This window comes from Anolis sagrei, chromosome 1, assembly GCF_037176765.1.
Source record: "Anolis sagrei isolate rAnoSag1 chromosome 1, rAnoSag1.mat, whole genome shotgun sequence".
NCBI lineage: Eukaryota > Metazoa > Chordata > Lepidosauria > Squamata > Dactyloidae > Anolis > Anolis sagrei.
In genome coordinates this window covers 315451824-315468155 of record NC_090021.1, presented here as the reverse complement: position 1 = coordinate 315468155, position 16332 = coordinate 315451824, and the positions used below count along the sequence as shown (strand labels likewise).

Below are 16332 nucleotides of genomic sequence, written 5' to 3'. Positions count from 1 at the left end.
GTGATGGTTTTCATCTTTCAAGGGATCCTGCCTGCATCTTGTTCATTTCTTCAGGCATTGTTTCTAACTTGTACATGGTGGAGAGTGTGTTGTAATGAAAAATCACACGTAGTCCACACACTGTCTTGCCAGAGAAAGAAAATATGCCATGCAGATGATCACAAAAGTAGTTTACTGTTTGGAATGCAGAGCAACATATATGTAATCATGTGAACACTTCAATTGACTCATCCAATGTCCTTTAAGAGAGATGAAAAATCTTTAGGTGTCCATGTGGAAAATCTCCTTCCAGTAGCTCATGAAGCAAGAACTGTATGTCTCTCTGTGAGATCCTGCACAGCTTAAGCCTTAATATGTAACTGTTGCCAAAACTCCCAGGCTCAGCTAGCCTCTGGGAATGGCCCAACCAATATGCTCTGCATTCTTCAGTTAACACACTCACCAACTGATTTTTACATGTGCCATCAGAGAGTGGGTTCAATGGTTAGAGAACATGATTGGGAGAAAAGGCACTAATGGCTCAAGAAACAAATTAAAACTCCATTAAGGTAGAAATGTTATTAATACTAAGCTGAATTAGTTTCACTTTGGGACAAAATTGAAGGAACGGGGCAGGAAGTGGTACTTAAGAGCATTAACTCATATCACAGAGGGGTCAGGATAGGAGGATAGAGTGGGAGACTTTGAATCATTTAAATTATTTAACCCTATTATGGCTACTCACATTGAAACGTTTAAAACTGTTTTGTACTTAACTTTGCCTCATTTCTAACAGTAGAGTGACCTTGTGATAGAGAAGTATGTAGAGTTCAGAAATGTATAATAGATGGAAGTAAAAGAACAGGAGTAGTGGGTGCTTAATAAAAATGGTTTTGGAATAATCATCGAAATCTGCAAATTCCTCTACATTTTCTAAAACCTTATCTTTCTCTTGCAGAGATCCACGGCCAACAAACCAGCGTGTCAACGAACATGTCAACAATGACGTCAACCTCCGGATTCAGAACCTCACTATCTTGATCAGAAATATCAAAACTTATTATCAGGTATATCTTGGTTTATTTGATTACTTATCTGAGATACTTAAATATATTTCTTAATGAATGACTTGCCACTGGAAATTTAAGAGGAAGCAGAATTTCTTGATAAGTTTTCAGTCAGTGTTGTGGGCATAGTAGTATGTGTGGTGTGGTGTCTGTTTAAGGTGTAAATATATTTATCTCTGTAAACCTGCAGAACGTCCCATAAACCACCTGCATGAACTATATGTATGAAGATAACAATGACAGAGTGAAAGTGGAAAATAATCTGCCTCAAAACTATGTTTTTGTGTACTGACATAGTATACTGACATATTGGCATCGTGTTTTTTTTTTCATGTCAGGAGCGACTTGAGAAACTGCAAGGGCACGCCAAGATGTTTTGATGTTTTTACCATCCTTGTGGGAGGCTTCTCTCATGTCCCTGCATAGTAAAGCCAAATAATTCATTTACTGGGTTGCTGTGAGTTTTCTGGGCTGTATGGCTATGTCCCAGAAGCATTCTCTCCTGAGGAGAGATGCTTCTGGAACATGGCCATGCAGCCCAGAAAACTCACAGCAACCCAGTGATTCTGGCCATGAAAGCCTTTGACAACACAATTCACTTACTGTAGGTACTGGTTACTGTGGAAGACTAGAGGGTTTCATTAACCCTTCAGGTGTGATTAAAGGACTGTTTTTCTCCTAAATGCCCTCAGGACATGGGTCCATTATCACCAAAGTTGCCGTGAGTTTTCCAGGCTGTATCGCCATGTTTCAGTAGCGTTTTCTCCTGACGTTTCACCCACATCTATAATAGGCATCCTCAGAGGTTGAGGAATCTGTTGGAAACTAGGCAAGTGAGGTTTATATAGCTGTGGAACGTCCAGGGTGAGAGAAAGAACTCTTGTCTGCTTGAGGATGCCTGTGTGTGAAATGTCAGGAAAAAATGCTTCTGGTACATGGCCGTCCAGCCTAGGTAAACTCACAGCAACCTAGTGATTCAAGCCATGAAAGCCTTCGACAAACTTTGGCATGGGCCGAAGTTTGCCCATGCCTGAACTACACTCAGTTCAACATTGTATTAACTAGCATCCTTCAATAAGTTGTATTTTCCAGTGTTAAGGTAAAGGTAGTCCCCTGACATTAAGTCCAGTCATGTCTGACTCTGGGGTGTGGTGCTCATCTCCATTTCTAAGCCGAAGAGCCAGCATTGTCCGTAGACAACTCCAAGGTCATGTGGCCGGCATGACTGCATGGAGCGCTGTTACCTTCCCGCCGGAGCGGTACCTATTGATCTACCCACATTTGCATGTTTTTGAACTGCTAGGTTGGCAGTTCGAAAACCTATTGATCTACTCACATTTGCATGTTTTCGAACTGCTAGGTTGGCAGAAGCTAGGGCTGACAGCGGAAGCTCACGCCGCTCCCCGGAATCGAACCTGCGACCTTTCAATCGGCAAGCTCAGCAGCTCAGTGCTTTAACCCACTGCGCCATCGGGGGCTCCTACTCTACCTTAATTAACTTACTCTGCTATGACTTGTGTCCAATTTGAAGTGGATCACTAGCGCACTACAAGGACATTAACTCAAGGCCACATGGAGTGGGTTGAAAGGCTGTAGGAAACGAAAGTGATCAAGGGATAGAAGCAGCTGCCTTACAAGGGAATGTGTTATTGTTTGAGGTGGAGAGAGTAGATGTGGAAAAGCTATTTAGACTTTCTCATACCGGAACCCATAGTCATCCACTGAAGTTAAAAATGGTGGGATTAAAGGACAGATGAAAGGAATTACTTCTTTATACAGGACAGAGTTTTAACTGCGGGACATTCCACAAGATGTAGTTGTGGCTGCCAATTTTGGCTGGTTTTAAAAGGCAATTGGATCAGATTGTGGAGGCGAAGGCAATGTGGCTACTAATTAGGATGGCTATGAATCACTACCAGTATCATTCTTGTTGCTGAATGCATGAAGGTTGAATTTGCTATGAATGATGAATTTTTAATATGATCCAGCATATTTGTAATAAATTGTTTTTATAAAGCTTTCTGTTTTTATAGAAATGTGTCACTTATCAACCTGGATAACAGACTAAAAAAGAAATGTAATTTCCATGCTGATATTTTAAGAAATATTCCAGCAGATATATTTTGACTAAAATATATATTTGAGTGGCACCACTTGGGATTTGGGCTCATATTTGACCATAAAGGGGGTACGAGGGGCATTCATTAAAGTTTTCCCCAGACCCACTTCCAGTGGACAGGGAGTAATGAAACTTGGCCCATTTATTAGTCCTTCTCTCCATCGGTGCCACCTAGGGACACACACTTAACTCATCTTTTTAAGCAACTGTAAACCCCTCACTTGTAGAAGTCTAGAGGTTGCTCCAAAAGTCACATTGTGACTTCGAAAATCAGTCTCATCATCTGAAAAATGCTTGCTCTTCAAAAATAACTTCATTGTTGGAAAGAGGTGGAAGTCCAATGGTGCGAGGTCGGGTGAATAAGGGGGATGCGGTAGAATTTCAAAACCACAGGAGCATGCTTGCATTTGGGCAACATGTGAGTTGTGAACTGGTGCATTGTCTTGCAGAATGCAAGTGATGGTCTCCCACAATTTCTGCAGCAGTGAAGCATAGTCAGGGACCCTTTGCTAGGAAATCCATCCATACTACTCTATGCTGGTCCCAAAATACTGTGAGCATAACCTTGCCTGCTGAGAGTTGGGCACGTGCCTTCTTTGGGGCAGTGAATCATGATGCTTCCATTGCATCAACTGGATTTTAGTCTCATGACCATAGTGATGGACCATGCTTTCATCTTGTGTGATCAGTCTGTTGAAAAAGTCCTCCTGGTTTCCATGGCACATCATCAATAAAGCCTGAGAGCATTTAACTTGTTCCTGCTTCTGGAAAGGTGTGAGCAGCCGGGACCCCCAGTGAGCGGATACCTTATGCATGTGAAGATGGTCTTGGATGATTTTTTCCACGGACCCAACACTCACCATGACATTTTGAGCTAGGTGGCAAATGGTTATGCTCTGATTTTCTAAAATGGTGATCTCCACTTGCTGGATGGTGTGTTCATCAATAGCAGAGTGGGGTCATCCTGGAATCTGAGCTGTTTGCACTGAAGTCCAACCACATTTGAATTGACAATGCCAGTTCTTGACCACATCATCACCATAAACTTCTTTCATCTCATTGAACATCTCCTTTGGTGTGCGACCTTTCAAGTAAAGGAACTTGATGACTGCACTGTATTCCACTGGGTCCATTACCAAACTTCACATCACTTCAGCACCTGTAAAATCAAGACTGTTATGAGATCTGGGTTGTAAATTGGCACGTAACCTATAGAGGCTTATATCATTACACATGTGCAGTTTCAGCATCCTGTGATAAATAGAAGTGAGTCAGGGGAAATCTTTAATGAACACCCCTTGTTTATGAGGTTTTTATCAATTTGGAGGTGCGAAAACAAGCCAGTGTGTTTTGCAGCTGTTCTGAGCTGATTGTGAAAATTTCCCCAGATTTTTAAGTTTTACCCAATGTAAAGCACTGGTCCTTATTCAACATTTACGATTTGTCTGGGTGTTAAAATTAGCAAATTTGTTTCATATTTGAATGCTTTAAATCAGTGGTTCCCAACCTTTTTTTTTTTAACCAGAGACTATTTTGACCAGGAACCACTCTCCAACATGAGTACCAAAAGGGTTACAAATCAGTTTTTGGTCAACTTTAGATTCAGTTTGGTTATTTGGGGTGCTGATTCAGAAAAATGACATTGGATAGACCACATCAGCTCTAGTTTCTGATACAGAATATAGGCCATCCAGTAGTCGCCATTTGTTTGCCCACAGAAAATCATATTTAATAATTTAGAATTGATGTTGACAAGCTGGAGAGGAGGGCAGAGGAGGGCAACTGAAATTTTAAAGGATCTGGAGAACAAGCTCTATGAGGAGTGGCTTAAAGAACTGGGCACATTTAGCCTATAGAAGAGAAGGCTGAGAGGAGACATGATAGCCATCTGTATGGATGATTTTCCTTTTAGCCCCCCCCCCCCCCCCCTTTGATTGCCTGTTCCTTTAGATGAGCTCTGGCAGCCAGACTTGGCCTTCTGGGAATCTCTTGTTTTCTGTATTGTCTGGAAGAAAACCTTGTGGGAAACATGGGGTGACCTGTGACATTTTAACATTGTTTCTGTGACAGTTATGGGACAGCAGGTCTCTGGGTTATCTGATTCAACACAATTTCAGTAACTGAATAAATGAATACAACTTGTCTAGATTGACTCTGATGTGGCATTGATTCCTACTTTCCACCAGTACTAAATGCACTAAAGGTTTTTTTTTTCCTTTTGCTTTGAGACCTGCTGTATTCTTGTGTGAATTAATCTGACAAGCTCATATATGACACTACGAATAAGACTTAATTAGATCCAAGGTTTGAGGCACAGTACTTACCTAGACACCATGAAAGCTGTCCTCGGATCATTAAACATGTGATCTCTTTGAGCTTTGGCCAAATCACAAAAATGATCATTTGGAACCTGAACCTTCAGAAGTGGCACTGCATTTTTTAAAAAAGATAAATGTTGATGATTTCCATTTTTTTCCTATCCTTCAGGGAAACATTGATTAGTTTGGTAGGGAGATAGAAGAGTGCTTGCAAAACTGGAAAATGTCAGAGCTGTGATGTTTCCTTTTCTTAAATATCAATGGTTTAATAGCCTAATTTTTAAAAAATGGATTCATTTAGCATTTGGAAGAATCTAATTGCAATTATAGTGTTTACAAAATGATTGAAGAAGGAACTAAGACAATTAACCCATAGTTACTGTTAGACAAATAATGAAACTTTAAAAAAAATCTGTGGTATGTCATGTACTGCAGGGTTAATTTCTGAGTATCTCAACAATAAAGCTTGAATGTTCCTTCAATGCAGTAATTAGAGCAGCTTCCCTTGTAAAGTGCTTCCATTGTCTAGTATCTGGGAGCTAAGACTTTATTGTTCCAACAGCAGCGTACAAATGTTGTAAATGTCCCCACAGCACAACAGAGGTTGATCTGCTGATATTCCTCTTAGATCAGTGGTTCACAACCTTTCCTAATGCCACAACCCTTTAATACAGTTCCTCATGTTGTGGTGACCCCCAACCATAAAATTATTTTCGTTGCTACTTCATAACTGTAATTTTGCTACTGTTATGAATTGTAATGAAAATAACTGATATGCAGGATGTATTTTCCTTCTCTGGACCAAATTTGAATACTGGTGAGGTTGGGGGGGGGGGATTGATTTTGTCATTTGGGAGTTGGGATTGCTGCAGGCATGTAGCTGGGGGGGGGGGCGGCGCTTGAGGGGCTTCAACCCCCCCCCCCCAAATTCTCATGGTGGTTCACGAAAAGGCCTTACTGGTGCATTATTTAAACTGTTATGTTTATTCATATCATGATCTGATCACCATACTCAATATATCCCATATGCATGGGGGTATTGGGGTAATGATACAAAAGGTTTGCTAGGGTGGACCCTCTTTCACTCAGACTCAGCCCCCCCCCCCCCCCGAATCTCAGCCCCCCCAATCCCCCCCTCTGAAAAAACTCAGCAGCCCCCCCCCCTCCTCGCCCCGAATCAAAATCCTGGCTACGGGCCTGGATTGCTGGGATTTATAGTTCACCTACAATCCAAGAGCACCCTAAACTCCAATGATGAAATTGAACCAAACTTGGCACACAGAACTCCCAAGACCAACAGAAAATACTGGAAGGGTTTGGTGGGTATTGACCTTGCATTTTGGAGTTGTAGTTCACCGACATCCAGAGAGCACTGTGGACTCAAATAATGATGGATCTGGACCAAACGTGGCACAAATACTCAATATGCCCAAATGTGAACACTGCTGGAGTTTGGAACATTTGGGAGTTATAGTTTCTGAGATTTATAGTTCAGCTACAATCAAAGAGCATTTTGAACCCCACCAACAATAGAATTGGGGCAAACTTCCCACACAGAACCCCCATGACAAACAGAAAATTTTGTGTTTTCTGATGGTCTTTGGTGATCCACTGACACCCCCTTATGTGCCTCCACAGGGATCCTGCCCCCAGGTTGCAAAATGCTATCTTAGAAATTCCCAGCAGGCTGGGCTCTTAGTTTAATATAAATTAATTTTGGCTATTCACAACTCTGCTCTAGAAAGGTCAGGCATGTTTTATGTTTTCTTAGCTTAAGCAGGTGAGAAAGCTGTATGGGATGCATCTGTTTGAGGACTACAGATGTTTTGTACCCCCCCCCCCCCCCGCCCCCAAAGTAGAATTATCCTAGCACTCTACTTATGCACTTGCTTTTGTGCTAAATATAATGGTCTTCACGCTTATGTAGTGTAAGTTAAGAACTTACACTACATGAGAAGCATGTATAAGTAGAGTGATAGAGAAGCATGTACAAGTTGAGTGATAGAGGCAGAATGGCTCATTCTCTTAAGTGGATGCAAATGGGTTATGTTTAACAAATTTTAAGTGCTGATTTTGTTAAACACAGAAGCTTTGAATCCTATCCCAAGGTTATTCTTAGCAATTCTCTGATTTCTCTGGCATGTAGAAAACACAGTGGAGAAACAGTTACAAAGAATATACTAGGTAGTATATAATAGGACTTAAGATTGTGTATGCTAATTGACCGCAGAACCAAATAGCTTGCTAATTGCTGGAGGAAAGAGTGCGAAAGAAATCAAGCCTGCTATCATGCCCCATCATCTCACCAGTTTCAGGGTGTTGAATTTTTTTTTTCCAGTTTCATTAATCTAGTGGTTATTGTAAACAACATTGTGAAAACCCAGCATTTCATAATGTTAGGAGATTTAAAGGCAAGACTGAGCAGGTTTGGGAGACATTTTTGTTCAACTTTCCTTTCCCAATTTTTTAATTATGTTGTTACTTTGTAGTTGATTTTTTTATATATCTGGGCTAAGTTGTATTCTCTCAGAGGGTAAATAAGGTACTGTTCAGAACAGATAGGATTTTAGTTATTGCTCTAAAAAAGAAAACTATTGGATTGTTGTGTGTTTTCTGGGCTGCATGGCTTCTGTATTCTTTCTGTAGTGGCCGGAGGGAAATTTTTCTAGTGGATCATTGATCAAGAGGTGGGTTAGTCAGTGGCTGGATCCAGACCCATGTGTGTGTCAACCCTATCTATACCTGTAACCAAATAAAGCTGTGACCTATTCTTTCCATACAGTTGTATCTGTATGGTCTGTGGTTTACTAAGCATTAGTCATGGGCCCAAAATTTGTCCCATTCATTTCATTCATGTTTCCATTTTATTCTGTCCATTTGGATGGCACAAAACGGAAAGGCCCTTCCTGAAACAAAAATGCAATTGATACAGGTGGGTTAGGCACTTGACACTTGGCTACAAGCCCTGCCATGCCCGGATGCATAGGCTCAAAGCCTGCACCCATAGGCCCGGGTGCTTTGGGCCTATGGGTCAAGTGCTCCCCCCCCCCCCCCCAAATGGGCAGAAAGAAAATGGATCTTTCGGCCCTGAAAACCAAAACCAAATATCTGACCTCCCGATTTCAGGAGACTCAGATGAAAACGGATCAGGGCCCCCAATGAAAGTCAGGACACAAAACGGATCAAGGTAAAACCCAAATGCACATGACTACTAAGCAGTGCTTCTTGCCCCTGTGCACACAATTTACAATTTAACCCTTTTTGTTATGTATCTGAAGTGGATAAGACTCTTGAAATGCATGTAGGCATTTTTGTGTTTTTAAAATATCATTACATCTTATTTTTGCTTGCATGTAGCAATGCTAGGTATGTAATATGGATATTAATATACAGAACTGTTACTATTAGACTCAATGAGACAATATGTGTGAAGTATTTAAACACTTTGAAGACCAATATAAATGCTAAGTAGTATTATTACCAGGTATTTTTATTTGTATCGTAGGACTCAGCTTGATGTGGAGGCTTGTAAATTAAGCTATTAAACTCAGTCATGCTTTTAATGTAATGGCTTATAATGAATTTATTCAGGAGACTAAACGTGGTTTCTGTGGAGCTGTCACTGAATGTGAGTCTTGCTGAACACGAGGTAACAAAATCTAATTGCAATGAAGTGCAGAAACAAGATAAAAAACAACCTTTGGTCGTCCGTTGTTGAAACAAATGTAGGTTAATGCATAAAAGATGGTCATGGTGGCATCTGGGTACAGCCTCCAGTCTGTAGTTATCAAGAGACCTGCCAAACGGAGCTTATTTTGACACTCATTGGGTTAGAGCAAGTAAAAGGTCGGTTTGGGGTTAATGCTTGGCTTATTTGGAACAGCTGTGTTATGGTAGGGCTTAAAAGGCTATGTTCCCAGGGGAAACTCAAGAATCCATAACCAGAAAATGGAAGCAGGTGGATCTCTTTCTCTCATAGAAATCTGTTGGCTTATCAAAGCATTTCACATGTTCCAGATCAAACACTTCAATATTTTATACACATCTTAACAATCGGACATCTCATCTTCATTGAGCTGCAGCTTGGGAAAAAAAGTAATTCTTTTCTAGAAAGATGAGTATGTTACAGTAAGACATAGCAGGATCAAATGTGTGTGTTAAAGAAAAACCTTATGATGTTAATTATATGTGCAGCTGGTAATGTAGATCAACCAGCATGTTTGGGCCACACCCAGGCATGTAGCCGGGGGGGACGGGGACTTGAGGGGCTTCAGCCCCCCACCCCCCAAAATTCTCATGGTGGTTCTCAAAAAGGTCTTACTGGTGCATTATTTAAACTGTTATGTTTATTCATATCATGATCTGATCACCATACTCAATATATCCCATATGCATGGGGGTATTGTGGTAACGATACAAAAGGTATGCTAGGGTAGACCCTCTTTCACTCAGACTCAGCCCCCCCCCCCCCCAATTGAAATCCTGGCTATGGGCCTGCACACCCGATGGGGTATAACTGTATGGATTTTAGAATACAGTTTGGAGACTCTGAGGGAGGAAAAGCAATATGCTGTAATTCTGCTATGCTCTAACAGCAATGCTCTTTGCTATGGTAAAATAGCTATTTACTCAAGGTTTATGTTTTGTTCTCTCATTTGAATGAAGATGAAGAAGCCTTATTCTGTGTTACTTACAAGGGCTATGTAAGTTTGTTGCACTGTTTGATTTTGTATGCAACACTGCAAGTTTATGCCTCTGCTGATAAGAGTGAAGTTTTTCTGTTCCTTTTCCCTCTTGCCTGTGTGTCTTTTGCACGGGACTTGGCTAAATCCTGCTTCCGCATAACAGGGTACAATCCATACATGTTGGATGACCACTCAGAAATGGATCCAGTCGGTCTACTCTAATTGGAGCTAGCAATTGAATTAAAGGCACTAAGGCTTTAAACATGGAGACCCTCAAGTCCACAAACCATGATGCCTGAAATGGTGCAGGAGAAATATTGCCCCTTCCAAAGAAGCTTCCCAGGGTGTTCTAAATATGGGCTCCAGGCTGAATTAATATAATTACGGTGATAAAACAAAGCCTGCTTTTGTTTTAACTGTGTTCTAAGCACAGACTGTGCTGTTTCACACGTTGTCTAAGAGTTGTGATTTCTACCTATGGCTTATCATAGGCATGGGCAAACTTTGGCCCTCCAGGTTTGCATGCAGTCTACTTCTAAGTGTTGGACCCTCATCCTAGGATGCATCTACACCAGGCATGGGCAAAACTTGGGCCCTCCAGGTGTTTTGGACTACAACTCCCACAATTCCTAACAGCCTCAGCCCCTGAGCCTCAGCCTCAGCTTAAGCGGCTGAGGGGGGGAAAGGAAGGGGCCTGAGGCTCTTAGGAATTGTGGGAGTTGTAGTCCAAAACACCTGGAGGGCCCAAGTTTGCCCATGCCTGGTTTAACCAAAAAGCACATGCAGATATCTCTTTGAGGATCCTAATAAATATCTAAGCTTGTGCTTCACATCTTCTCTTCTCCTGATAATAATAAAAAAATGCTTGGTTAAGGTAGCAAGAGGCAAATGTAGACATTCCATATACAGACATAGTATTTATTTCGAGTTTCACCTCATTACAGGGAGGCCTACCTGTGCAAGATGCCTGTTGACTTCAAGTTGTTTTGTTTTATAGCCAAGGGAAACAAAGTGCTAAGCATTGTTGCTGAACCCATTACGCATTTGATCTGCCATGTCTTATGTAGTACACAATATGTACGTATATTAAGTAATTCCTGCTTTCTCCATCACTTTCTGCTTTGGCTCTTTGACTTGAAAAACCTGTTGATTATTTTAGTAGAACTGAACTGGAATCGCTGTCACATTAGAACCTTTGTTCCTTGTAACCTTCCTTGATTTGCTCCACTGGACTAGTTGAGCCTGTTCCCTTTCATTCAGTTAACTGTACACTTGACAAGTCACACATATTGTTAATGAAAATATTTGCATTTCACGTTTGTAGTTTTTAAAAGGAATTTCCTGTTTCCTGCAGAAGTTGCAATACTGCTATATTCCTTCCTTATGAGAATTTAGCTTTGCAATTTAGTTTTTGGTTGAGGCAGGTAAGTTCTCACACTGAGCATTTTCCAATGGTGGTGTCCTGGCCTCATTTGAAAATAGCAAATAAAACATCATGCATCCTTTGAAAGGTCAGTAATTTTGGTACTTTGTGTCTTCAAGTCGATTCTGACTCACAGTGACCCTAAGAAAGCCCTAGCATAGTCTTCTTGGCAAGAATTGTTCAGAGGGAGTTTGCCATTGCCTTTCCCCGAGGCTGAGGTGCTGTGATATACATTGTGCAACAGGTTAAACCATTGAACTGTTGAATCTGCTGACCTAAAGGTCGGCAGTTTGAAGCCTCGAGTTGGAGTGAGCTCCCAACTGTTAGCTCTAGCTCCTGCCAACCTACCAGTTTGAAAACATGCAAATGTGAGTACACCAGTAGGAAGTGCTTCGGTGGGAAGGTAATAACAGTGCCTATGCAGCCATGCTGGCAACATGACTAAGAGTTGTCTACAGACAACAGGCTCCTCGGTTTGGAAATGGAACAAGAACACTTCCCCATGGCCAGAGTTGAGCACCGCCTCCAGAAAGCCAAAGATGAAAGGGGAAGCCTTTACCTTTGTTTGTGTTTTTTTTGGTATGTCATTGTTATTTCCAGTGTATCAAAGGCATGGATTTTTTTCCTATCTGTTGGGGAGATAGAGGATAGTTTAAGGAGCTCCATTGGCTGCCATTCATTTTCCAGTCCCAATTCAAAGGTGCAGGTTATCATCTATAAAGCCCTAAATGATTTGGGACCCGCCTACCTTCATGACCGCATCTCCTTTCACAAACCTGCATGTTCCCTCCTATCCTTGGGGGAGGCCCTCCTCTCACCTCTCCCTCTATCATAGGCACGACTTATGGGAATGAGGAAGAGAGCCTTCTCTGTTGTGGCCTCCCGGCTATTGAACTTGCTACCTGGTGAGATTAGGCAAGCTCCCACCCTAGCAGCTTTTAAGAAAGATCTAAAGACCTGGTTTTTCCGATGTGCCTTTGGAAAGTGACCATATATTCACGTCTTGTTGTTTCACCTACACTGTTTCCCTCATATTGCACTTTCCCCCACCTTATTGAAAGTCTAATTCCACTGTTCAGTCCTCTATGAGCTCCTCCCCCACAAATGTACCTTTTCATTGCTATCTTATCCAGTGTTTTATCATTTTATGTCATGCATTTGGGCTGCCCACTGTGTTTTATTTTCCATTATCTTATTTTGTACTGTTTATTTTACTTGATTGGTTTATTTATTTTATTGTGATGTTATTTTGTTGTTTATATTTTATGTTGCTGTAATGTATCGCTGGGCTTGGCCTCATGTAAGCTGCTCTGAGTCCCTTTTGGGGAGATGGTGGCGGGGTATAAGTAAAGATTATTATTATTATTATTATTATTATTATTATTATTATTAGGTTTATTATAGAGTGTAATATAAATAAAGTGTTATTGTTATTTATATCCCCAATTTTCTCCCAGACTGGGATTCAGCTGTGTGCATACCTTGATGCTTCTGGATTCCTTTCTCTATCCTGTCTTGATTTTTGTGTGTGTATACTATCAAAGCTTTCACCTCCCCCTTCCTTTTTCTCCCCTTCTCTTTTTGTATTTTCTATTAAGATGAATATTTTATTTGTCAAGCTAGTGAGCCTTGGTACTTAAAGGGAAAGTACGATCTCAAAACTGATATAATGAATCAATACAATATACTGCATAGCTGTCATTCCCACCAGTTTATATAGGAAGCTAAATGAGCCCATTAAAAAGAACAATTATGCTGGTGATATACATATTACAGAGGGGAATAAAATATTCAGAAAGAGTAGAGGAGCCCATCTTCTTATTTGTGAGTTTATAAGACTTCATTATAAACAGAAAATTGTTACCTGCTGTTTTATTGTAGTCACAATAAAATCGTGGTACAGTAGCTTGTCACCTTTGTTTCGTATTTGAAAAAGCATATTTTTTTAATTAGGTTTATCCAAAGCAGGTCTGCTCAAGTGCCATCATAAAATGTATGGCATTTTTGCCGCAGAGAAAAAATAGGTAAAAGTATGGGATGCAGTGTGCATCTGCTTTGAATAAGCAGCCTGCTTGTTGTTCTCATTAAGGAGAGTTTCTTCGAAGATGTTGCATGTGTATGGGAGACATCCTATGTGGGGTGAAGAAGAGGTTCCTCATCTATCAAGTATATGTCTTTCATACTGGTGATTTTTGCCCTTCACACAATGAAATTCAGAACTCACTGGGCCTTGAAATAGCTATTTGGGGTCTTGATAAGTCATTTCCAGCGGTTGAGTGGTTAGATTATGTCTGTATGAACTATGCACAATGGCTATATTTCCTAAGCAGCTGGCTGCCATTCAAATCATGCCCTATACTTTGTCCATAAAACAGTGCTGGTCCTCTAAGAATAAAATTTATCTCTTTGATAAAGAGTATATTGAGCATACAGCGGAATTTTTTAAGACCTGATAGACAAACAAGTGTTAAAGTTTCTAATTTGAATCACTTCCCATTTATTTTAATTTTTATTATTTTCCTATATTTAAATAACACCTTTTCACCCAACACCATAAAATGTTCAGATAATCAAATAAGTAAAAGTTTATTAATGAATAAGTATAAAAGGTAAAAGGAAGTTAAAAAAAAGAAGCAGTAAAAATACAAATAATTCCCAACGTGATCAAGAGTTCATCAGCTTTTGAACCAAGTCTTCAAAAAGCAATCCACTGAGACTTGAGTTAACACAAAGCAAAAGAATACTTAGCAGGGTATTGTTCAAAAGTTATATCCATAAATCACTTTTGAACAACAGGAACACAAGAAAGGCAAAACTTCCAAGAACATGAAATCATAAAGAGGAATCAAACAAAGAATCTTGAAATACAGAAACCAGGACTAGAAACTGGGAGTTGTTTCCCCTTTTTCCAATGTTGTTTCTACTAAAAGGCCTGAGAGCCCAGACATAACTTAAAAGGCTTCAATCCCTCCCATGACATCACTTCGCACACACCTGGTCTTTCTCTCCTTATCTCTAAGCCTCTGAGAAATATGAGTTTGTTGTTGTTTTACATTCTGCCTCCTAATTTCAAAGCAGCTCGATCTGGAAAAACTTTTATCTCCCATATTCTCTTCCGAAAGCCACTCTAGTCTATTCTCATGGGAACTGATATCACTTTTTCCTGTTGTCAGGGAACAGCTTGGAGATTCCAAAACATCTCCCTCCAGGCCCCTGCTATCTTCCACAGACTTCTTAAAAATTACAGGTTGCAGCCCATCATCCCCCTCTTCATCCTTTGACCACTCAGAAAGCTCATCTGATGCTTGCCAGGCTACAACATCAGTGTTGCTTAAAATAAACCATTTGAAATCAAAACACTTACATTAAATAAATAAATAAATAAATAAATGGAATTCCTTATTTAAATTGAAATTCAACATTTTCTTTTAAGAATCCTAGGTCAAAGATATGATCATGGATAAAATAGTTTTTGAATATATTGATGTATGGAGAAGGAATATATAATCTGATCACCCCATTCTGCAGACGATGTACCTGGGCAACGTCCTTGAAGTGCACTCCTCATATGCAGTCATCAGAGTGACTTTCCATATCTGACAGAGTTTACTTTTAGGATGGAAAGAAATAATTCCTGTAGTTTTCTAAACAGCTAATTCCCTAGATCCCTTATTTTCTCATAAGGCACTCATTAAGTTGAGAAGTTCATAGACCAGTCTGAAAGAACAGGTTTGACAAGGTAAAGTGACACCTTGGCCATGGATATTCTTACATAGTGAGACAGGCAGACTTCATTAAAATGATGTGAAAAATCAGAAGAAAATAATATCGTTTTCATACAGGGATTTCTCAGCCTTAATTTTGTAGTGCTTCTTGCCACTTTTTCATACTTCATGCAGTTGGCAGACTTTATGAATTCAGCCGTTCTGACTATTGTCATATTGGGTTGCTGTCAGTTTTCTGGGCTGTATGGCCATGTTCCAGAAGCATTCTCTCCTGACATTTCACCTACATCTATGGCAGGCATCCTCAAAGGTCTGTTGGAAACTAGGCAAGTGAGATTTATGTATCTGTGGAATGTCCAAGTTGGAAGAAAAAGTTATTGTCTGCTTGAGGCAAGTGTGAATGTTGCAGTTGGCCACCTCTGAGGATGCCTGCCATAGATGTGGATGAAACATTAGGAGAGAATGCTTCTCGAACATGATCATACAGCCCGGAAAACTCACAGCAACTCAGTGATTCCGGCCATGAAAACATTTGACAACATGCTGACATATTTAATCTGTGTGCTTTTTCAGCACTTCCTTATGTAGACACATCTGTACCTCTTCTGATGGAATACAGTCTTGGTTTCTCTCTGAAATAATAGAATATGACTAGCTTCAAGGAAGAGTTGTAATGAACATATGGCCTTTGCATCTTTCACTTCTATCCTGCAGATTCTGCTTTCACTTCTTTTCCCTGTTGCATCTGATCTTGTGTATTTTCTTCTTCTTCTTCAATTCTGTATCCTTCAAAAAGTGTAAAAGAAAATTTAAAATTCTGTAAGAAATAAAAATAATTGCTTAAAAATGCAGATATTTTATTTATTTATTTATTTTAAAAAAAACTTGCTTAAAGCATCACTGTATGTTTAGTAAAACTAGGAGAGCTGATAATGCTACACCACTTTGAAGTCTAGCCTGGCAGGAATATTGTGTAGTTAATCTTTTGTAAATGTTAATGATTATATAGGGACTTG

General features: G+C 40.2%; 1 protein-coding gene across 2 annotated transcripts in view; it reads left to right on the top strand.

Annotated features, from left to right (window-relative positions):
- CCDC88C (coiled-coil domain containing 88C) overlaps positions 1 to 16332 on the top strand; it is a 126918-nt gene that overhangs the window by 33066 nt on the left and 77520 nt on the right. For both annotated transcript variants that reach the window (XM_060756674.2, XM_060756682.2), the window contains exon 3: positions 938 to 1046. In XM_060756674.2, coding sequence (XP_060612657.2) covers positions 938 to 1046 — 109 coding nt within the window. The remainder of the gene's footprint in view (positions 1 to 937; positions 1047 to 16332) is intronic.